This window comes from Protopterus annectens, chromosome 10.part0 (assembly GCF_019279795.1).
Source record: "Protopterus annectens isolate FY-2018-M chromosome 10.part0, PAN1.0, whole genome shotgun sequence".
In the NCBI taxonomy this organism is placed as follows: domain Eukaryota; kingdom Metazoa; phylum Chordata; order Ceratodontiformes; family Protopteridae; genus Protopterus; species Protopterus annectens.
Window position 1 is genome coordinate 1,534,493,074 of NC_056744.1, and position 25,142 is coordinate 1,534,518,215.

Here is a 25,142-nt window from a genome sequence, read left to right on the forward strand (position 1 = left end):
AATCCTGGAAACCTTTCTGTTTTTGACACTCCATTCTCCTCAGTGGAATTAGATTGTATCAGAGATTTGGGTAATGAAAGTAATCCAAAGGGGATGTAATACTTCAGTGGGAATCCCCCATCTTTTCCATTAGTTTCCCCCTTGCCCAGGGAACCAGATTCCTGTATTTCTTCCCATTATACATAGAATGATGTTTCACAAAGTCATAGAACCAGTGTTTTTTAATCTCCCAAGTAAAAGCTATTATTTAATAATTGCTCTAGTTTTCAAACCAGAAGGAACCTTGGGACCAGTGTTAGATCTTTCTGGTCTAAACCCTTCTGTTTACACTTTGAAGTGCAAGATGTTATCACTTCACTATCTTGTACCATTATTCCCTCTACTACCTTTCGTGGTTAAGTTGGATCTAACAGATGCCTATCATCACATTACTGTTGCCAAGCATTTCATAATAATAGTAGTAAAACCTTATATGATGTTACTGTAGCCCATGATAGTGGCATTGTGTATATTGTGGCCAATTTTTCTTCACTTTGTTCATAACATATGAAGTGGTTCACTGCTTAAGTCTGGTGAAGTGGGAGTCCAGCTGCTTGAGTGTCAGAAACATGCAGACATGGGCTCAAATGGCTGTAAACCCATCTGATCATCTGCTCTTGCTCAAAACTGAATGTAAGTTCAGCAACACAGCTACTGCACCATCTGCTCTCTCCTAGGAAATTGATACAAGCAAGTGCTTGCCATGGACCACATATGTAGAGAGAGAGAGAAAAATGGGAGGGTGCTTCTACTTTTAGGTAGGAGGACAGGAAGTAGAGTAGGGACAACAATGTTATGGAGTGAGACAGGGATTTTAGGTTTAGGGAACATGGTAATATTGAGGTTAGGGAGGGGACAGGGATTTTGTTTTGTGGAATAATGGGGGCTTTAGGGTTGGGGGTGGAGATTTTAGGTTTAGTGAGAAATCATGGACCAGAGCGGGTAGGGGATTTTAGGTTTCAGGAGAGGAAAGGTAATTTTAGGTTTAGGGAGTAATACGAACATTGGGGTTAGGGAGGGAGATGGGAGTTTTAGGTTTACTGAGCCATAGTCAGCAGGAGGTGTAAGGGAATGTAGATTTAGAGAATTGTCTGGAATGGGAGGGGGAGTGGAATGCATGTATAAGGAGCAGTTAAGGCTTTAGGGCTGGGGAGAGGAATTTTAGGGTTAGGGATCTTCACTTATGACATGTTTTATGATGATAATTGTTATTTTGAGTGCATGTGTGTGTTTGTTCATTTTATTTGTTTTGTTGAGTGTACTCATTTTTTTATTTATAAACACATTTTGCAAAAGACTGTATAAATATGATCTTTTGGTCTGTAAGAAGTCTGTGCCTGCAAAAAGGGAAAAGTGACCTACTCCTCTAATGTGGGAAATAGCTGCATATGTGTTAGAACACTATATGTTGTGTATGTGTTATATCTTTCAACTTTTACTTCCATAGTTATGGACAAAAAGTAATTAGGGAAAAGCCTCCATATTAGACACTCTCACTGGTGCTATTAACTCAAAATAATTTCCAAATTTAGGAGGGAAGGAACAAAAGTTTGAGAACAAATTAGAGTTTCCTCTACGTTTCTGAATGTTCTTCTTTTTCATTTAATGCAGTTGTTTACTACAGCTGTGGCCTATGCTGAGACGATTTGTGATTAAATGACTTAGAACTAATCTGGCAGAAAAAAACTGTATTATGAACTACAGCTGACCTAAGTAATACATTTCTGTTTTGTTTGTTTTTTTGTTTTTTGTATGTTAACCAGGCAGTACATAACATACCTAGACTCAGATTAGTGGTTTTTCTGCTGGTGGACATAGCAAGGTCAGAAGAATGAAACTCTGATTTCACCTACAAAAGACTGGAAAAAAAAAGAATGAGTGCTTTTCTTTGGGGAGAGGCAGACAACCCATTTCCAAAAAAATGGTTTTATTGGTCTTACTTTATTTACAGACATTTAATTAACAAGAAAGTCCAGATGGGTAGAAGCCCGTTTTCAGCAGAGGCCTGGTGAGAAAAGCTCCAAATTATTACAAAACTTTTTAAGAACAATATTTTTTCAGTCTTCAAAAATAAAACAAACTCATTTGCAGTTTAACTAATTATAACAAACTAGTGATAAATAAAAACATTGATTAAGACTTAATATAAGTTATATGACAATCATTTAATAATTAGAGAAATGTTAAACACTTTTTAGAGAAATTAAAGGTAAGTTAGTCTAATACAAACAGGAATTGCAATATGAAGTGAGGGGAAACATGTTTATGGTATATTTGCAGGAAAAGTCAGGGAAGAAAATTGGATAGAAGTAAGGAAGTAAGTGAAGAAGGGAGAGTAAGCAGGCATAAGGAATGAAATTAACTTTGTTCTCAATTCTTATAGTTATCCCAACTGGTTTTAAAGGTTGCAAGATAAGCACTTTGCTTGTTATATAAACTCAGTCTATTTTTTACAAACGTGGAATGTATTGAGTAAAGAACTTGTCCTGGTATCTGGTATTGTTGATGTGATAGTTCAGGTTTACAACTAGCTTTATTCTGAGGAAGGTGTCCTTAGAGTACTGAGTCTTTCATAGCATGGGAACTTGTGTGGACATGACCCTGTCAAGTATTGGTAAGAAACTTCATAGAGGAACAGGTCTTTTACTCTATCAACTGGGGAACTGAGACCTGAGATCTTTTTTGTTGCAGAAAATTAAATTATTTTGATTTGTTTTCAGTACTTTCGGAGATATGTACCAATGGGGAATGGTTCTCCGAGAGGGCCTAATAAAGCATTTGTCTTCTCATTTTATTGTGAACTGATGTTTGGTCAGCTTTGAGTATTAAAACTTGGGCACAACTTATTTCTTCCTTGAAATGAAGTGAAAAAGCAGTATTGAAAATTTTCTGTATGCATAATTTTTGTTCAAGCTGACAATGGATCAAAAGGTTAGGGAAAAAAGCTCTATAATACACCCCAAAGCATCTATAACCCCATGGCTTCTGGGTGTCTAGCAACCTCCCTCTGAATGCCAGCTTACTTTAGATATTACAGGGTAGTCTTGGTCAGTTAGGATGTGTTGAAAGGATGCAGGAAAAGCAAAGTTGAAGAGTAAGACTAAATTTCTTTCCTTTCCTGTGGTTTTCATTGCTGCCATAGTTGGATATAAAAGATTTAGTCCTAGTACACTGACTAATTTTTTAACTTTCAGAAGTGGCATGTGTGACTTCTAGCCACATGGGATCTTTCAGACAACCAGTTAGCAATCCACTGTATTACATAATGATTTATATCCGTATTTACAAGTTTGTTATTAAGACCTGCATAGGCAATGGTGTCAAAAGCTTTAGTAGTGTCCAGATGTGTCGTATGTATGGCAGCCTGTGTGGCTCAGTGGACTCAGGAAATTAGCATGGGTGATGGTGTTGATGGTTCTAATCTGGAAGTTCTATAACCACTATCCAATGCTTTGGTCACTTTTTATAAGAAATTAATGAGTTTAAAGGGCAGGACTTTCTTCTGACAAATCCAAAACTGATGGGGCTCCACGTTTAAGAAATTTTCAACAACCAGATTGAGGAGTCTGAGGTAATGTACTTATAGGTTTACATATGAGGCTAGTGAGACCATCCAGGTGCAACTAACCATAGGCAAAACCGCCCTACAGGTTGTAGCATGCTGCAGACCACCCTCTCAAACTCAGGAATCCCACTCAGCCTTCCTGAAGACACTGGAGAGTATGAATGTCTCTCCAAATACCATCATATTGGGAGACTTCAACTACCCAAACATAGACTGGGAACATTACTCAAGCCCCAACACCCTAACCCAAAGGTTCCTAGAATTCATAAACTCAAATGCGATGGAACAACTAGTCACCATTCCCACAAGAGGAGATAATATACTAGACCTGATCATCACAAACATGGGGACAAAATGCTCCACACCGGAAGTATACCCCTCATTGGTGAGATCAGACCATAAATTAATCTCACTGGAAATCCACATCCCGCCCCCACCCCCTGCACAAAAGACCACAGTGAAGAACTTCTCAAAAGCCGACTTCACACTTCTTAAGACTGAAGTGGTATCCTTCAAAGCCCCTGGGCCAGTGGAAACCACAAACCACACCGCTGAATCCTTTATAAATGCCTTCTATGGGCACCTTCAAGAATTCATGGATCATGCAATCCCTAATAAAACCAAGACCCATTCCCCCAAAGGCAGGCGCCCTGTCTGGTGGACCCCAGCCATTAACAAACTTTACAACAGGAGGAGGAAGCTACTACATGACAGAGCAAAATCCCTAAAAGGGAAGGCATCTCTAATCAGTACTAGCAAAAAACTACGATCACTCATAAAATCATCCAAGGCCAACTTTGAGAGAAAAATCGCAAAAGACACAAAAGACAATCACAAGGCCTTCTTTAGCTATGTTAGAAACCTGGGTGGAAACTCCCAGATATGCTCAGAGTTAGTCCAAAATGACACAAAATACACTGAACCCACAGACATTGCCAACATTCTGGCAGACAGGTTCAGTGCAAATTTCTCCGCCCCCTCCCCCCCAAAAGGAGAAATATCTATCCCAGCAGAGTGTAGCCTTCCTAACATCTCAGATGCCCAGGTGAGAGCCGCCCTCTCCAAAGCTAAAAACACAGCATCAATGGGACCGGACGGTGTCCCGGGCTGCGTGCTACATGAACTCCAAGAGGAACTAAATCTGCACATAAGGCTGCTGTTTAATCTTAGCCTTACTACAGGATACATACCCAAAGAGTGGCGTACAGCAACAGTGGTCCCACTCCACAAAGGCGGTGCTTCTACGGACCCTAGAAATTACCGCCCCATAAGCTTGAAGAGCCTGGTCTGCAAAGCTATGGAAAGGATCATTATGGAACTCGTAAACAAAGACATTGGGGACCTACAGACATTGGATCCTACCCAATTTGGCTTTGTCAAGGGCAGATCCTGCCTTTTGAACTTGGTCGACTTTTTTGAAACAGTCACTAAGGCCATTGATGAGGGTAAGGCAGTTCACACAGCCTACCTTGACCTTGCAAAAGCCTTCGACACAATACCCCACTTGGGCATCATAGACAAACTCACCAGCTTAAATGTAAACCCATATGTCACAAGAGTTGCAAACTGGCTCAAGGACAGAATGCACAAGGTCAGAATTGCTGAAGCCATGTCAGACTCTAAGCCAGTCACAAGCGGTGTCCCACAGGGCTCAGTCCTGGGACCCCTCTTGTTCGGCATTTATTTTTCCGAGGTGCAAGCAAACATAAGAGGATTGTGGCTGACAAAGTTCGCAGATGACTGCAAACTGGGCGCCATAATTGATACTCCAGCGGACACAAGCATCCTTCAGAGAGGCCTCATAGAAACGGATAATTGGTGCCAGAGCCATGGCCTTAAACTGAACGCCAAAAAATGTATAATCATACCCTTTGGGAAAAACAAGGTACCCACAAATTACCACATAGGTGGTAATCCATTAAGTACAGAAGAGGTAATCAGGGACCTAGGGACCCAAGTTGACAGTAACCTCTCATTTGACACTCACATTGCCAAGGTGGTTAGGAAGACCTTCTATATTGCCCACCTTATCATGAAAGGATTCACATCTAGATCAAGAGAGGTCATTGTGCCCCTGTACTCTTCTCTTATCAGGCCCATGATTGAGTGCAATGCCCCATTTGGGATGTATCTTACCCGACACCTGCAGCAGTTGGAAAGACCCCAAAAGTTCCTCACCAAGAGGATAAAGGGTCTCAAACATATGTCATATGCTGCCCGGCTGAAGAAACTCCAACTCTATTCAGTCGCATACCGCCTACTCAGAGGTGATCTATGCCTGACGTACAAGGCCATGTCCAATCCGGAATTAATGGACATGCTCCACCTCAGAAAATCCAAATCCATCAGAGCCATGAGAGCAAGAGATTTGAACCTCAACACAGAAATAAATAGGACATGCTGGAGGGACAGATTCATAACCCAGAGGCTCCCTATACTCTGGAACAGAATCCCAGTCCATGTTAGGCAGAGCCCCTCACTAACTCTCTTCAAGAGAAATCTTGACGAGTGGATGGGAGATCGTAGGTTTACCCCGGGGGTCATCTCTGTGTCACTACTAGACAGAGGCACAGTAAACTAAACCCTAAATGGGCGTAGTATTCTCATCCCAAGGGGTGGCGAAAGCCACACACACTCTGGCTAGGCTTACAAATGCCCTAGGGCAGATAGCTTAGTACGAACCTATGAACCTATGAGACTGTGTTTACCAGGGTCTGTGGTTGGGCTGTCCTTGTGTAACAACATTACAATGACTGTTTTCCAGGCATGTGGACTGCAACCAATGAAGAGGTTTAGATTAATGAGTTTATTGCCATTGTTATAACTGTACTTATGTGGATATTGGAATATTTCTCTTGTTATCTTGCATGAGAGCACATTACTGCAGTCAGCTGCCTCTTGCAAAGCCTGTAGCTCTGTACATATATTTAAGTAAATCTGCTCCTAGAGGCAACCATGTTAACAGCATAATAAACCTTTTCTTGGAAGGACAGCTGCTTACATTGAATAAACTGTGCAAGAAAATGCCTTTAACCTCACTATTAAATAGTACGACTGGCAGAAATTTACTGTGGCTGTATATCCAGTGTGCAGAAATACAATTTGTTCATACACAAGGACTCCACGTTCTACCTAAATCTGCCCATTACATTATCTCTTAAGTAATGTACAGTTCATTGTGAACTGGTTTACCACTTCTTCATACATCCTATTAGACCAGCTTTTTTGGTATATCATGTATTCTTGCATTCTACCACAGCTTTTTGTTTCACAGCATCCTGTGGAAAGGCATCCACACATTTGTAACTCATGGATAAAAAACTCCTCACCATCTCTGAGCCATCCTGCCTTTATCTTATGCGTGTACATTACTGTTCCCTTTAATGTCCGATGCTGTCTTTTTATGCTGCATGCAGTCATTCAGGGGCATAATTGCAGTATCATACTACAATAGTAGGCTAACTAGTCTAAAGGCATAGCCATGCTATCCAACAATATTAGATAGGCCATTGGTCCAATAAGGGTATACATAGTGTCTGGTCACAGTCATGTGGGTGTCCTCATCAGAGCCTAACCATGCTACTCAATAATATTAGATTGGCCATTGTTCCAATAAGGGTATACATAGGATCTGGTCATGGTCATGTGTTTGTCCTTATCAGATGGTAGTGCTATCAGTGCCAGATATAAAGTACTGGAATTTCATGACCATTTTTTTTTTTAATTTCTCCTAGTCTTTTGGGTTTCTAATACCATGACAGGAATGGCACCATTCCTAAGTCAAAGTATGATTAAAGTTCACAAAATTAGTATTGTTCCAATCTTTGATGTTAGCCAAAAGTGCTCTTCGCAGCACCCACAATGTGCCCAGTAATTACTCATTCTGCAATTCATATGGAGTTACATGTATTGGTAACGTATCTAAGTATGATTATAATTTCTTTTTTATAAGACACGTTGCTCCTACTGCTACTGGAACCGTCTGGGTATCCTTCTTCCACATTGCCCTTCTTTCTGCCTGCAAATCCTGGTATTTTATGACTTTGTGTGTCTCTGTACATAGGACACTGTAGTCACTAGGTTTAGCGATTTTAATAATCAGTGCTACTTTTGTCTTCTTTTCATGGACTACTATATCTGGTTTTCTTGCATCTATTTTATGAACTGTTGGTAATGGATGATCCCATGTGATATAAACTTCATAATTTTTTATGATGCTTTGTGAGACATGTTTCCAGTGCTTTTCGGCTACTTCAGTATTTTAATGTTTGCACAATCCCCATAGCAACAGTCTTGTCACATTGTTATGCCTTTCAGTATACAGTCCTTCTGCCATTAGCATATCACAACCAGCAAGAAGAGGTGCAACTGTTTCCAATGCTGTTTTACAGAACCTACATTTATCTGTTTCTCCCAAATGTTCAATTGACTTTGTAAACCAATGTGCATGCACCTCTAACTTGGGAAGCTAATATCAACCTTTCATCTTTTGGTTTAAATTCTCCTCTCCTCAACCTTTCTTGCATTCGATCCTGATCAATGTGAGGTTGTTCCAAGAGTTTTCTATACATGCAGCTACATTTATGCATTTTCCACATTTCTTGCCTTCTCATCTGATCCTTCACCTTATATTCTTTCTTTTGTTTTTTGGCAGATTCATTTGCTGCCTGATTTTTATCTACTTCTGATTTGATTTCCATTCCTGCTTGATTTCAATATGCTTCTGTTAAACTAAGCAGGGAAGTCATCTTAGACCTATTTGCCTTGTGTCTCAAAACTTTCACTATGTTTGGGTCTTGTGAGGTTAGCAGATATGTATGCATTCCTGCTAATGCAGATATACAGTTTACCTTTCTTCCTCCCTCCTCTCTCACATTTTCTCCATCATCTTTTGCATATGTGCTAATGTTTACTAATCTGCTCTGCTAGTCAAAACACTGCTTGTACATATGTAAATAAAATGTGCTTCTCTAAAAAAATGTGTATGCATTGCTATTTCTTCCTTTTATTTATATTTTTTTGTATAATCTGTTTTCTGGTTGAATTTTGATGTTGAAATACATTTTTTGTATAACTTAGTTTCTTTCTGTTTGAATTTTGATGTGAAAATACGAATTTCTGTAGTCTATTCATGTATTGGAACTTTTCTTCTAGGGTCTCCACTAAAAATGAGCCATAAGCCCAGCTGGACAAACCCGGTTAACAAATGTCAATAAATATACATGTAATCAGTTTTGAGGAATCCCATACCTTCTTCAAAACGGGGAACATATAGTCTTGGTAGGCATTGATTTTTATTAAACATTTGATGAGCATAAGGCATCCTTCTTGTTTTCCTGTCCAAACTATTCAACACCTTTCAGGGCTTGTCAGTCACTCCAAACCTGTAAGTTAGGACAGGAAGAACAAATTGGTCTATAGCTTGGACTTTGTTCCTAGATGTCAGTGCTGTTTTTAGTATTAATTTAAATATTCTAAAATAATCATTACTAAATTTTATTCACATTTGTTTCTGTTTTATTGTTGATCCTTCACCAATTCCCAAATAGTTATACACTCCCTCTTGCTCAAGTTATTTTATATCACATTGCTGTCCCAAACTGATGTTTTCTTGGTGCTGCAGCTTTCCTGCTTTAAAGGTTGCTTTTGCACATTTATCAAGACCAAATAACATTCTTATATAATCTGAAAACAATGTAACCACTTGCAGGTGTGCTTTCAGTTTCTCACCTGATGGACTATACAAATTTAAATCATCTACAAAAAGAAGATGAGAAATCTTTACATTTTGTTGTTTTCTGGGTGCCAAATTATAGTTATGGCCTAATCTGTTAAGTAGACACCTTAATGGGTTAAGGGTAAGACAAAAGAGCTGTGGTGACAAAGTCACCCTACAATATCTCCATTTGAATTTTTATCCCTGCAATACTAATTTCTCCGTTCTCATGGCTTAACTGGAAAGTGGTTTGCAACTGCTTCATTGTCACTGTAATGTAATCGATCAGTGTAGGATGTATCCTATATATTTTCAAGAAGTTTTTTATCCATGAATGTGGGATACTGTCAAATGCGTTTTGTAGTCTATCCATGCCATACTTAGGTGCTTCCCTTTTTACAGTTCTCCATTAGGATTTTATTTAACATCATATGGTTCTTTATTCCATATGACTCTGTTTTATTACCTTTTTGTTCTATTGCCATGATTGAGTTTTCTCCTAAATGACTATAAGTTCTGTCAGCATCAGTTCCAGTGTATAGTTGCCTTGTGATCTGTTGGATGGCCATTGAGACCATGTAAGTTATGGTAGCCATTTCACTGTCCTACAGGCACATCACTTTATAGCAGGGATGGTATGCCCACATGTGACCTTGACATAGTTTCCCTGTGTGGCCAACTCATAGCCTATGGCTTTGCCTGTGTATGTTAATAGCCATTATTATCATATGTGACAGATTTGTGTGGCTGTGCCCTGCAATCTTGATCTTTAGGTGCCATTGGCCTTTCTTCACACATGAGCATCTACCTATGGTCTTTGTCAAGACACAAGGGTCCACACATACCCTACACCTGTGTATCAGCCAAGCAGTAGCTTTCCCTGTAACATCTGGTGGGGCTAGTGTCCATAGATGGTAGAGTCCACAAATACATGCCCAGGGATGGCACTATGGATGCAGCCCATAATGTGCACACACACACATATATATATCTATATATATATATATATATATATATATATATATATATATATATATATATATCCCATGTACTGGTTTGCATCTTCATCCATACTCCTGTTGTGCACTTCTCCCCAGTCAAATGTGGATTTCTTTAACACCACTATTGCTTATTGTCTTTCTTTCCACACATCGTTTAGGCCTGTATTGCCTGCCAAAATAGTCATTCTACCCAGCCATGGTTGAATGAGTTTTCAGAGGTGGGCTGGGGACATCAAAGACTTGAGCCCTATGTCATCCCATTATCTCTTTCAACAGATATCACACATTTGGTCACAGACAAACACACACACACACACACACACACACACACACACACACACACACACACACACACACACACTTACGCACATAGTACAGGCTGCCTTAGTGTATCCCTGTCTGCTGACCATCTGTGCTGCTGTTTTACCACAGGTTGCAAACTCAGTTACATTGCTCCTGAAGTCTGCACTGTCCAGTACCTCAATTCTGTTACTAGTGGTAGTGGGGTGCCATCTATAGCAGCAATAAGAAGATCTGGGGGAGAGCCTTCTGGTACACCACTGGTGACAGATCTTTTAAAAGAGATATAGCCACTCACTTGAATTTTCTGGGTTTTATTTGTGAGTCAATTTACTATCCATCAAGTTACTCGGGTTTATAGGTTGTTACTAGGGTAATGACTAATAGGGGCCTTAAAGTCCAGCCGCTTACCCCTAACCATTCAGGTCCCAAGTATCATGGATGTTTATATGGGGGCCATGTTAGTAGGGAGGTGACTAAGGATTTGTGGGGGGCGGGGCGGTGTTAGTTACAATGATACTTTTCTTATTCACCATCTCTGTCCATAAGGGACATGATGGCTAGACTGGGGAATATTTTTACAATTTCCCATCCAATTGTCAAGGTTTCATTTTGAAACGGTCAGTTTTATATGGATGGGGAGCCTATTCTATAGCATGAGGATCCCTTTGGACACATATCTGTGTCTCCAAATTGTTCTGTATATGCCCCAAATGAAGTTCAGATGCCTGGATGTAGTGTTTTGATGCTGTTTATTTTGCACTTATGCAACAGATCCATCAGGGCTTAGTTTGAGAAAGCCCTGTAAGTCAGTCAGAGATCCCCTCTCTGCAGTCTGTAGTCGATTGAATACAACAACAGAGCCTTTAGGCGATCAGTGTAGGACATAGTATTCTTGCTCTGAATTGTTCTGGTGAGAAATATTTGTGGGCGTTCCATCTGTTGCAAGTGCCTGTTTAGATACATGCCAAAGAGGGCACTGTATTCAATGACAGGCATGATAAGGTCCCAGTAGAGTGGAACTATAACTTCCTTGGACCTGGATGGCATACCCTTACCTATAAGTTTGGAGACCTAGAATGATTTTTCTTATCTTAGCTATATGTTGGTGAAAGGCCAGATTGCTGTCTAAATATGTTCTCAGATCCTTTACTACTGGATCGACTATTACTGGTGTTTTATTGATGGAGTAATTAACTTCAGCTGACAGATTCCAAAGTGGCATTATGATGCATTTATTTGCATGAGTTTTAGGCCTTGACTTTGGCACCAGTCATTTTTCTGTGTTAAATCTGTTGCAATATGTTGGTGTTTTGGGGGAGATCTATAATATCAGAGGCCTTGATTATTAGCATTCTTTTTTGAGAAGTAGATGCCAAACAAGAGCATTACCAGTACAGAGACCTGGGATACTCCCCTGGTGACCAGTCTCTTGGTGGATAAAGTCTCACTGATCCTGACTTCTGTCCCATCTGTAAGCCAGCTGCCAATCCGATGAGTCCTGTAGGGATTTATGCCTACCTCAGAGACTATTGTATTGAATGCCTTGGTCAGGTCAAGATACACAGTATGCAATGTTTTACCTTTGTCAGTTACCTTGATGACCCTTTCAAAGAAGTCCATCAGGTTAAGTAGGCACAACCTTCTCTTGACAAAGCCAAATTGGGATGTGTCCAGTGTCTAAAGGTTGTCAATGTCTTTGTTTATCATTTCTATGATAATTCATTCTATGATGGTCTGCCTTTGTGGGTGGACCTCAATTCATTTGCAATAGAGCCTTTTTCTAGGCTATATTTGAAGGGTGGCTCACACAGTCCCAATAGGTTAGGTTTTAGGCTGTTCAAGAGGCAACTGAAGATGTTGGGACCCACATAGGTGGTGTTCTTGGCTTTAGTGCATGCTGCCAGCACCTGGCCTCTGCTAACAGCTGGGGGAAGTACATTGGAGTGGATTTCACCTAGTGGAACCGGGGGTGGGGGGATTGGGGGGTGAAGTTTGAGGTGAATTTATTAGGTAGTAGATTTGGTATGTCACTCTGATTGGTGAAGATGGTATCATTCACCACCATTTCAGTGCACTAGTGTGTGCTACCTTTAAGGTTTTGGGCATAGCTGAATAAGGCATTGTAATTGCTCTTAGCCTGTGAGCTCTGTTATGACAGCCTGGGGAAATGGGACATTTCCATTCCAAGCAACAGACCCCCCCTGTATAAGTTGTGTATGCAATCCATGACTACATCACTCTAAACTGATGCTTGTTGGGTGCTTTTTCATCTCTTCATGCTGCCTTGTTGCAACAGCTAGCCTCCTCTGTGTGTCTGCACTGTAGCTGAACAAACTTCTTACATATGCAGTCAGCCAGCCTGTGTTTGTTATTCACTCTCCCCTTTCCCTTTTCATCTGACTTCTTCACTGCCAAAACCACTGCTCACACATGAACCTCTGACTTACATTCACAGAGCCAGCATAAAGTAGCCAAGTGTACTGTGAAGAATAGACACTGCTTGCAAACTGACATACGCATATATTATTAGATTAGCATGGCAATTATCAATAACATTTTAGGCTTTCAAAGTGATATGAGCAGGTTAACAGGCAAGGAATGAAACCTGGATATGCCACTGACTGACATTTACCTTTTTTTAGTAAACTACACTGTGTGTGTGTGTGTGTGTGTGTGTGTGTGTGTGTGTGTGTGTGTGTGTGAGTCTTTCGGCTTTTAGGGGTCGCCACAGCGGAACTCCGGTCCACTAATGATTGGCAGTTGATCTTTACATACCGGCTTGCCAGGCCTGATGCACAACCTTCAACGAAGGTACACCCATTCACGCATGGCTCCACGCAGAAGATGCTCTAGCCGAGAATCGAACTGGACACCGTCTTACTGTGAGGCGACAATGCTACCGCAGCACCACCACCGCGGGTTTTTAGTAAACTACACTGTGGGAATTAATTTATTTCAACACTGAGGGTCACTCTATAATGTAAACTAACTATGTCAACAACTGCATTTGTATTAATATTTTGTTTTCAAGTATCTCACTTACTAAAGCTGAATAGTTATACTCTTGTTGTCATATATTAGGCCATCTGCTAATCAAAGACAGGAATAATTCATTGGTCTGTATGAAAGACACTTAACAGTTTGCAAATTATCAGTTGAATCTGCTACTCTCTGCAGCTTCAACTGATTAAGGGCAGCTGTAAAATTATTTTGCAACTTCTCATTTAATTCCATTTACAATTCCTATAATTTATGTCATTATCCACATTTTGACTAAAATTTAATAAATAGTCTGACATTAACTAAAATTTAAAAGAATTATAGCAAAAGTTTCACAAAGTCTAATTGTATGATGGAAAGAAAAATACTATCCAGCCCAAGTGGTACTGCGTAGGGAAATCCACAGTAAGGCAGTTTTCAGGAGATTTACTATAATCATAGTTTCACCACTCTTGGCTGTGTGTTACAATTTATCAGTTTCTTGTAGCTTCAGTTAAAACAAAACTGCTCAGTAAGAAAGGGAATCACACAGCAGGTATGTAAAGAGGTGAAAATGTCCTCATTGAGCCAGTGGCTAGAGGGTTGCTCCATATGTCTGAGAGATTTGCATATCAATAGTTGCCTTGAAGGCATTTTAATTTCAATATAAAAGCTAACAGTGCAGCAGTTATAAGTGGAGTGCAGCCTGCAAGCAGGATATTTTTCATTGCTGGTTTATGGTTCAGATCAGAGTCACACTGCAAAGATGGAGGTAAGTTTAGTTATTTTTTATCACTTATTTTTTAATAATACTTACTTTGTATACTTTTTGTGTTTAGTGACAGTGAGCGTGCTATTTAGACTTTGTGGGTTTTGAGAAAGGGTCCTCAGAGTTCACGTCTCAGTGAAGCATGTATTACTGATAATGATCATGTTTTGCTGTGTTGCACCAGTACTGCATTTTTCTGGGGGGGGGGTGCTTTTGAAAAATAAATCATCTATGCAGAAAATGATGTCTTCATGACACTTTAGTAGAAATGTTCGTATCAAATACATCATAGGAAGTTACTAGGCTATTGGCCCTGAGGCCCTTACAAGCCTAGCCAAGAATTTAGCCCATGTTCCAACAAGTCAGCACCCTATGCTACTGTTAAGCAGGGACATAGGTGGAATCCTAGGGGTGTATATTCTGTTCCCAATCCAGTGTGCGTTTAAAAAGATTTAATGAAGTACTTTGCTTTACATGGAGAGGGAGTCTATTCCACAAAAGGGGGAGTCTCTGGGACACAAATCTGTCCCACCAACAAGTCCTATTGATGTCACAGACCAGGTTGAGGTCTCACGTGTGGGTTACTCAAGTGGAGCTTGACTTGTGGATATGCAGCAGTCGTATCGGGGGGGGGGGGTCTGAGATTGTTTTGTATACCAGACAGAGGCCACCTTTGAGGAGTCTGTAGGTGCCTGAGTAGAGGGACAGTGCTTTTAGCCTATCTGTGTAGGGTAGATGTTTGAGGCCCTGGATTCTCTGGATGAGGAATCTCTGTGGTGTCTCCAGCTGCTGCATGTGCTTTGTGAGGTACATGCCGAAAGGGGCATTGTATTCAATAATCGGTCTTATAAGGCAAAAATATAGGGATGTTATGACCACCTTGTCCCTGCATGAGATACCCTTACTAATGAGGCAGGCCATGTAGAAAGCTTTCAGTACAACGGAGGCAATATGGTGGCCAGTTTGCTATCAGCCTGGGTTCCCAAGTCCCTCATGACTGTGTGCTTGGTGCCTTATCAGTGTGATAATTTGTGGGGATGTCATTCTCCCCAAAAGGGGGATACATGCTGGATATTATAAGTAAGAGTATTTTTTTTTCTTTTGCTAGTTTGCTACTCTGTAATGAATTACTGTTTTCTGCTCATGTATTGTGTAGATGTTGAGCAAGAAATAAGTAGAACTTCTGTTTTGTGTCATTATTTACTGGTATAGAGTACTTACACTTTGTAATGCTTTGTATTCTTAGTATAATTTATAATAGTATTAATCTTTTCATCAATTCACCAGTTTTGAAACTTTTCATATGGATTGAGTTGGTAGCTGTTAGTCATCGTGGGTACATTTCCAGCTCTGTTTATTTTTACTTCAGTTCTCTGTTTGTAAACTGAGTATATGACAGTGTGCTAGTTCTCTCTCACACATGGAGTTTGTTTTACACTTCAAAAGTCTTTGTTGGTGGTGACTTCAATTTTTGTTTATTTTTGCTACTGTTACTATTTCAAAGTTGAGCATAAGTAAGTTTCATGGGCAAGTGCCAGGCAGTCAGTCCACAGAGCATTACGATCAAAGCCAATAAACAATATTCAGAATGTTTCCTAATAGCCTCAAGGGCAACAACACAAGATCAACCACAAGGGCAACAACACAAGATCAACCAGGGGAGAAGTTGATGCTGCCCATCCAGCTGTCTCTGTTTATATTGAATGTGGCAAGGATGCTACTTGTGCTTTACAGGCAGTGCAAATGTGTTCTTGAGGTGCACCTCCACATTTTAGAATCCCTTTTTATACAGCCTAGATGAGCATTTGCTTATTAACTAGCTATAATAAATTTACATATTAGTGATATTCAAGATTGGGCTCACTATACCTGAGCTGTGCTATCAGTGGGGCTGGCACAATGGACCAGCAGCAGTTTGATGCTGCACTGACCGTTCTGGCTATGATAGTCAGGCATTTAATCCTTTATGGAAATTTTACAACACACTCAAATCTTAATTTAGCTATGGTTTATCACTATCACATGGTAGGCAAGTAGGTTATTGTATAGTGCAATAACCCCAAAGAAGTTTTGCATAGGTTTGGGGATTCCACTGTTGATTGACAGTGATGCTGGCATGGTGTCATCAACAGATAAGCTGTCAATGAATGCCATGGTATCTGTTCACTCGTATACTAAATTATACAATACATTTTACGTATGCTGTTAAAAAGTCTGATCTTCAGGAGTTACAGGATGAATGAAATTATTACTGACCTTTCAGCTGCCTGATTTTCAGGGACATTCCTGAATTTGACTCAAATCTTTGCTGTCTCCATCTTAAACCTTCAGAAAACTGGTGACATTTTGAGAAAAGGTTGTGAATTACACTTAATAACAATGATAATAATCATATTTATCATTCAAAAATGTATATTAATTCACATTCTCCTATTCCATCAATGTCTAAGGTTAATAACACTAATATTTTAAAAGCATCCTGATTGTTGCTGATTTTATCAAGATTGGCCCCTGATTGGTTAAGAGCTATGGTTGAGAGGTATTAAATAAACCCATGAACTTTTAGAATAATATTTTCCAGCTGTTGTGGTGAGGGGATGCATCCACAGAAGTGTGGATGTTACATTTTATTTTTTAGCAGGTGGCACTTTGGCCCTGTTTTCAAAAGTGTTTATATTACTGTTAGTTTATTAATAATATTTGTGACAGGCATTCAGGGAGTGACTCAGTGCCATTAATGGCACTCCTGTAGACATGGTTGCTGCAATGTGGGTGAGATTGGATAATGCACACTTACAAGCTTAGATGTGCAACTCAACCCAATTTTTGTCCCAGAGTTCATTGGGCACCTATATGGTGGGGCACCTATATGGTGGGGTATGTTAGTAAAGAGGTAGCAAAGGGTCATGTGGGGATATATTAGTTGGGGATTAATTTACTTACTGGCAACCTCTGATTGCTGTCATATGTTCCCATATCCCTTACTGGGTCAACTATTAGGAGTGTTTTATTGATGGAGTAATTAACTTGGCCTGACAGATTCCAAAAGGGCATTTTAATGCAGTTTTGGGCATGAGTTTTAGGCCATGACTTTGGCACCACTCATTTGCCTGTGTTAAACCCACCTGCAAGATGTTGGTGTCTTTGGGAAATCTGTAATAGCTCCCAATTTACAGTCTTCTTCAAACGTGGTGAGACACAGATCTTCAATGTTGGCTTTGACTTCTGAGAAGTAAATGCCACACAGGAGCAGGCACACTGCAGACCCCTGGAGTACTCCACTGGTTACCAGTCTCTTGGTGGAGGTGGTCTCACTGATCCTGAATTCTTGGGTCCTCCTGTCATTGAGCTAGCCTGCAATCCAATGAGGTTTCTAGGGTTTTATACATAGTGCAGGGAGCTTATCAACAATGCCCTAGTAGTGGAGTGTTGTATTGTTTTATTGATGGAGTAATTAACTTGGTCTGATAGTTTCCTCAAAGGGCACTATGACACATTTTTTCCCCATTGGGGTTTAATCCATTGCTGTGGCACTAATAAATTGTTTGAGTTAGCCTGTTGTAACATGTTACTGTCCTGGGGGGATCTATGATAGCTCCCAATCTACAGTCATCTGCAAACTTGGTAAGCCAAAGACCCTTGACTTCTGATAAGTAGATGCCAAACAGGAGTGGGCCCTACACTGTACTGGTGACTGGTCTCCAGGTGGATATGGTCTCACCAAGCCTGACTTACTGAGTCCTTTTTATGAGTCAGCCTGAAATCCAGTAGGTTATGAAAGGATTTATGCCTAGTTTTTGAGAGTTTGTCAACAATACCTAAGTGGCATATTGTATAGCATGCCTTGGCCACGTCAAGGTAAGTGTTATGCACCATTTTGCCCTTACCCATAACCTTGGTGATCTGTCAAAGAAGTGTATTAGGCTGAGTAGGCAAGACTTTTTAGCAAAAGGGAACTGGGCTGAGGCCAGTGTCTGTAGGTTGTCAACTTCAATGGTAATTAATTCCATGGCTTTGCATATCACAATTGTCAGACTGATGGGACTGGACATCCTGGGATCAGTTGATAGTCCACCCTTGTAAAGACGGATGACCATTGCAGATATTCATTTACCTGGCACATAACCTGTTTTGAGGCTGTAGCTAAAGAGTGCCTCAGGTGGTTCTCTTCGGTCTTGTTTTATGCTATTTAAGATGTAACCAGAGATTAAATTTGTACCAGGACTTGCTCTCTGCTGTAGTTGGGGGATATGCCAGAGGGGATTTCACATGAGGTAGTGGCAGGGTGAGAGGTGATGTCATAGCTAAATTTAATCAGCCAGTAGCTTTCTTATGTTACCCTGGTCCGTGAAGGTTGTGACATTTGCCACCAGTTCTGCACACTGCAAAGGGGTACCATGAAAGTTCCTGGCATAGCTGAAGAAGGCATTATGATTGTTTTTATCCTGAGAGGCTATCCTGACCATGTAAGTCATCTTGTTGTACTTTATTTAGACCTCTTTAATTTCTTGTTTAATTGAATCGGAGAGCTCTTGTCTCTGTTATAGCTTCCTTTCTATTCTGAACATCACTTTTTTGTTATATACCCTGTTATGGTAAGGATTCCATTAGTAGGGTTTGTTTCTGGTGTTAGATCTGGGTTTATTGCTGGTAGGTACAGCAGCCTCAGTATAGCCATTTACATGTTTGTACAGGGTTACTGGAAATAATTCTGCATAGGTAACTGTTTTCAGGGTTTGGTGAAGTTGGGAATTTTGATAAACTTGTCACTTAATATGATTTATTTATTTATTTTACATTTGTTGACCGGGCTAGTCTAACTGGATATATTCCATTTTCAGTAGAGGCCCGGGTAGAAAAGCTCCAAACATAACATAAAATATCATATACAGATGTATAACAAATACAGTAGGAGGAAATTAAAATACAAAAAAGGAGTCTAGAAGAAGTACAATACTAAGAAGGATGAGTATATAGGATTATATAAGTCATCTTACAACATGATATATGAGGTACTTTACAGTTCATTGATAGATTAAATAAATACTGGAAGTTATATTAATATTACTAGTAACAGTTTCTGCAAACCGAGGGTTATGCAGAGTACGATTTTGTATCCAGATGTAGTCTGCTTTAGACTAGTTCCTAATTGTTAAAGATTTAGTTGGGCTTTCCAGGTTGATTTTTATTTCCATGGAGACAGATTTCTGTTCTGACCTCAGCAATGAATATGTGACATGGGGGTGGGGGGGTTGCAATGCTCTCCTGTGTTGGTGAATAATATGTCCGATATGTTTGATAGTGCATGCTTCATCCAGACAGTCTTGTCCAGGGTGTTTGTATTGATATAAAGTCCAGGAAACACTGTGCATGTGAGTTAGAGCAGTGTTATGTTTCCCAGTCTGTAGAGCGGTATTTAAAGTCGTCAATGAATAGAGTATTTGGCTGGCTGGTGGCTATGTCTAGTAAGTCTAGGTAAGAGTAGTGAGCTTTGTGAGTCATAGAGGGCATTCTGTAGCTGCCTAGGACATGTTAAGAAATCTTGTCTATGGGCATTAATGAACTCCAGGACATCATCCTGTTTAATGAACCTGGAGTTGTATTTGTTGCTAATGTAGAACGAGACACCAACACCTTTAGCCCCAGTCTCTGCTGCTGCTAGTCTAAATGTGTGGAAGGCACTGTAGCCTTCCACTGCCAGAGTACTTTTTGCAGCTGTAAAAGAAGTCTCATTGACAACACACAGATGTCTGCATTCTGCAGAGTGAAGAAAGCTTGTAGTGCTTGAAGTTTCTTGTATAGGTTCCTAGCATTCGGCAGTAACACCTTAAGGTTGCTCTGATTGGTTTTAGGTACTTTTATTGTTTTGACATTGCCTTAAAAATGTTCTAAGGGGTGGATAAAGTTTTAGCCAATATCTGAAAGCCCAGAGCAGACAGGTGCAGACTAATCTTGGCAAAGCAACATGGTCAATGTCCTCCCATGTTGATAGATACTGGATTCTCACTGGCGTGACACCAGAAACTAAGCCAGTTGTTAAAATCAACTAGGGAAGCTAATTCTAAGTAGCATAGTGAATTTCAGTTCAACTCCAGTTGATAAACGTAGTACAGGTTTTTGCTGGTGTACCTTGCTCCTATGCATTCCTGCTCTTTCATCACTTATCCCAAGCCCTTGGCCTGGTCTTATGTTGAAAGACATTTTCCCTTTCATGTTTTGTAAACTTTGTGTGTATTCATTGATCCATCTAGTCTGTTTTATATAATCTATTTTATCTAATCTATCTATCCACTAGGTAGATAGGGTGCTCCAAGAATTCTACCACCCTGTTTCAGAGACAGCACAGTAATTTACCCAAAATTATATATCTTAGCTTTTGGGATGGTTTCTGATGATGATCACAAATTTCGAGGAAGAGTTGCCATATTCACTGGATCAGAGTAATAGTCCCATTATGAATAAATTCAGAACAAGGTTTAGTATTGCTTCATAATTTCCTGATGTAAGTAAAAAAGAATTGTACATTTTTGTTAGTTTCTGATGCCAATCTTAAGTTCATTGGAGGCCTTTGTTTTGATATTTTCAGTACCTAGGATATCCTTTTGATGTTTGCTTGACTTGTGGGTCCTTAGTTTTGCTGTAAATTCTCATGAGCCTTTTCCTTGTATTATAGAGTTTATTTATGTATGTGGGCCACCAGGTGCTGGTTTGCTCATACCCTTCTCATTTTGTTTAGTTTGGTAGGGATAGTTTTGGTAGGGATTGACAGATTTATAGTTTTCTGGGTGGGAGTTGAACTTCTTTTGGGTAGCTAAGAGTTATATTTAAACTTTGAGACTTCATCATAGAATAGTAGGAAGTGTGTACATTTGAAGTATTTGAATAGTGTGATACTTGCTTCTGCTGGTCTTGGGATTTTAAATTAGAAAGTTACCAACTACCTTTAGCTAAAGGGACAATCTATTTCATCTCAAGTAGTACATAGGCTTCTTTGAAGCATGGTAATACTGTTATTGTAGTTAGTTTTCCTGCTTGATACGTTACTTTGCCGTTGTTTATGATTAAATACGCACCCACTGGATGACCCTATAGAAATAAAATCATTCATTCACACTGATTTTGCCCATGTATATACTGTAGATTTATGCATAATGGACGTTTGCTATGCACTTGCTATATGTACTAGGCTGACAGGTATATTCGAGGCAAGCAGTCCAAAATGTCCTTGAGAAACCTATCCATGTAAGCCCAGTAAACACTGGATGAGTTAAGTTCCACAGTTTGCAGTGCTACCCTATGTACCCCAGGGGTGACTGTATAATTGCCCCTCCAATTATCCAGAACATTTCTGAATGGTGCCAGTGATTCACATTGCTTAGCACACAATAGAAATGTATTCCATAATAGGTGATTTCTTGGGCTGGACTATATTTAGCAAGCATGTTCTTTTCATGTAACAGTGAAGGTTTAAGATCTTTTGTACAGATACTTATTGCGTTATTTGATTTGTGCACCTGTAAAATATCATGCAGGGAGCGGTATCATGCAGGGAGCGGTCTTTCATGGCTAGAAGAAAAGATCTAGAACCCACTGAAGGAGCCTGTATGAAAGAGAATGTGCTTAATCTATTATTTTTTAGCTTATTGACTGTAAACCAGTATTTTCTTGGATTAGAAATGGAGGAGCCTGCATGAAAGAGAATATAGTGAGAGTGTGTTTAATCTGTTTTAGCTTACTGATTTTAAACCATTAATTTCTTGGCCAAAAATTCAGGTCGTATGAACTTCGAGTTATTAGATGAAGGTGGTACCATTCACCAGCAGTTCAGCACACTGCTGCTTATCTTTAAGGTTCTGGACATAGCTGAAGAAGTGTGATTGTCATTAGCTTGCAAGGCTATCCTGACCTCGTACTTGGCCATGTTGGACTTAACTAGACTTCTTAGTTTCTTGTTTAATTGTTTTTAAGGGAGTTGCTCTTCCTCATTTTAACCATGAAATTTCTTCTTTTCTTTTGTTTTATTACCTATTCTATTTTAGTGAGGATTCTACCAGTTGGTTTGTTTTTGTTTTGGATTTATTTCTGGTAGGTACAGCAGGCTCTGTACAGCCATTCACATGTTTGTATAGGGATTGTATAAATAATTATGCATAGATAGCTGTATCTTGGGATTAGGGGACCCTAGGGATTGTATAAATAATTATGTATAGGTAGCTGTATCTTGTGATTAGGGGACCCTTGGATTTTGACAAACTGTCACTTAATAGGATGTATTTTTCCTTTGAATAGTTTCTGTTTTTCATTTAGTTGGGGTTTCTTGGTTGATTTTTACTTTAAATGAGTCAGCTTTGTGATCTGGCCCCAGTGGTGAGGATGTGACATGAGGAGAAAGGAGTGTTGCAACATTCATCTGTGCTGGTGAGCACCAGATCCAGAATGTTTGATCTTTTGTTGGAGAATACGCCATCTGTTCCAGTCCAGGAAGCATTGTGCCTGTGAGTTTTAACAGTATACGTTTTCAAGTCTATAGAGGGGTGGTTAACATCACCCATGAATAGGGTATTTGGTTGTATGGTGATGTGAGTTATGAGACTCTGGGGGCATAGATGGTGACGTGTATCTAGCCATGATGTGGTGAGGGACATGTATCTAGCCATGATGTGGTGAGGGATCTTATCTATGGTGACTTGCATGTGGATGAGCTCCATGGTCTCACTCTGATTAACCATTTTTATCAAACAGACAGACACAACAGACTGTTGTGCACATGGAACGTTTTAATAGACAAAGATAAGCAGCAAAAAGACTGGTCTCGTTCTCTATTGAAGGGAGGAGATGAAAGATTATCAAATCAGGGTTCTACTACCTACCTGATAGTAACCAAACTACAGTATGTTTCACATTAGCTATTGAGAAGGAGACAAAAAAACATAAAAGCAAAGGTCTGAAATTACAGGAGAGTAGATTATAACGGAATACAGAATTATTTTACAAAAAGCTGAGAAAATGATATGAGATCAGTTGTGATGAAAAGTTATGGGAAATCTTACAAAGTAGAAACTGGGGAGGTATGGAGAAAAGCATAATAAAAGGGTTGCCAAGGCAAAAATTAAAAAAGTTTGGCTTATTATGGAAGCAACAACCATATGGGGAAAGGAAATGAAATGCAGACTGTGACGCCCGTGCACTGGCCCAGCTATCAAGAAGCCTCAGTCCTTACCACTAACACTAGTGAGGGGCATCCATATAGGGAAAAGGATAACAGAGACATGCAGTAAAGTACAATTTCCCTTAACAGCACACAGATCACAGTCAGGCCGGGGCTGGTCGCTCCCTTTCTCTCCAGGTCCCCGATAAGACTCCTCAGTGGCACAACTATAGGGTCCAGATCTCAGCCTAGTGGACAAGCTAAAACCTCTGTCCAACCAGTGCTTTATGTCCCTGCCCAAGTAGCTGACACGCACACACTTTGAGATAAGAGTTTATACAACCACGCAGACACTCCTGGGAAAGGCTGGCACAGGTTCTCCAGCTGTGCCTCTTTTCTGCCCAGTCTAAAAGGTAGTACCAGCTATCACCACCCACTAATATTTATCAGTTACTCAAAGGCCCTTAACAGGGTATCCAATTATTACTGTGCAATATTATTATCCAAATGGTAAGTGTGATCTAACAGTCAAGGCTTATTAGAGTGACTTGGTACAGTATCACTATATACATGCTATGTACTCTTAGAGCTTAAATTATCTCTAAACAAAACAGCCACAGTTGAAAGGTTTAAAAATATTTAATAATAAAAACACAAGACTACACAGTGTCAGTCAAGAGTTCAGAGATCACAGAGAAAAACTTAAAATAATACCGTAGCACAGTTCTGACATCACAGAAAAACACTTGGTCTAATTCCTAGGTATTTCTAAGAGAAAACACAGTTCTAAATAAACTTACATAAAGAGCAAGACGGGATGATGTTAGATGTCTTCAAGACAAATTCTCTGAGCTCTCTGATTCTTTCTCTTTAAATTGATAACACAGAGCTGCTTTACATGACATTATTCTTCACACTTCTCTGTGTTCCCAGGCTAACCAAAACTACACTTACATTCCTTACACCTGGTCAAACTAGAGCAATAAAGGACATTTATACATGCAAATTCTAGCCATTAACTCTAGCCTCAAAACAATAGGCAGAATTCCTTCATGCAGACATATCAGATATATGAAGTGCTTGACTTAGCTTACTTACAACAGAGTGTACTGTTACATTTTTTAAGTTTAACATTTACCAACATTTTTTCCCATTTAAGAGAATAAGCCTTTAGCTTATATTAATATTTACAAATGACAGTTAAATTATTTACAAATGACAGAAATAATTCTATCTGGCTAGGCTGGCAGCCTTCACCTATCTTCACCCAGAGAATGTATTTACAAGAGTGATCACAGGGAGGGGACCTATGAAGGCTGTACAGATGACAATGAAATACATCAGGAAGGCGAAGGTTTAGATTCAGAAAATATTAGCAGCAAAAAGAGAGAAGGTCTTCTTTTTGTATGTTGGAAAGAAAATGGCAAAGGATGATATTGCACACATAGAACACACACAGTAACACTCACAATAGCTGTTCATGCACAGACACTGATGGACCCACTAATAAATACACTGTTCGTATGCACCTGAGGGTGTGCACACACACACACACACACACACACACACACACACACACACAAAACACGATTATACATGCACACATTATGCACTGTGGACTT

General features: G+C 39.8%; 1 protein-coding gene across 1 annotated transcript in view; it reads left to right on the plus strand.

The window, feature by feature from the left end:
• The first annotated feature begins 13,812 nt into the window (after positions 1–13,812).
• The window catches only part of LOC122812852 (microfibril-associated glycoprotein 4-like), a 75,555-nt gene continuing 64,225 nt past the window's right edge, over positions 13,813–25,142 (plus strand). Inside the window, exon 1 of the mRNA XM_044084893.1 lies at positions 13,813–14,375. Coding sequence (XP_043940828.1) covers positions 14,370–14,375 — 6 coding nt within the window. The 5' untranslated portion in view covers positions 13,813–14,369. The remainder of the gene's footprint in view (positions 14,376–25,142) is intronic.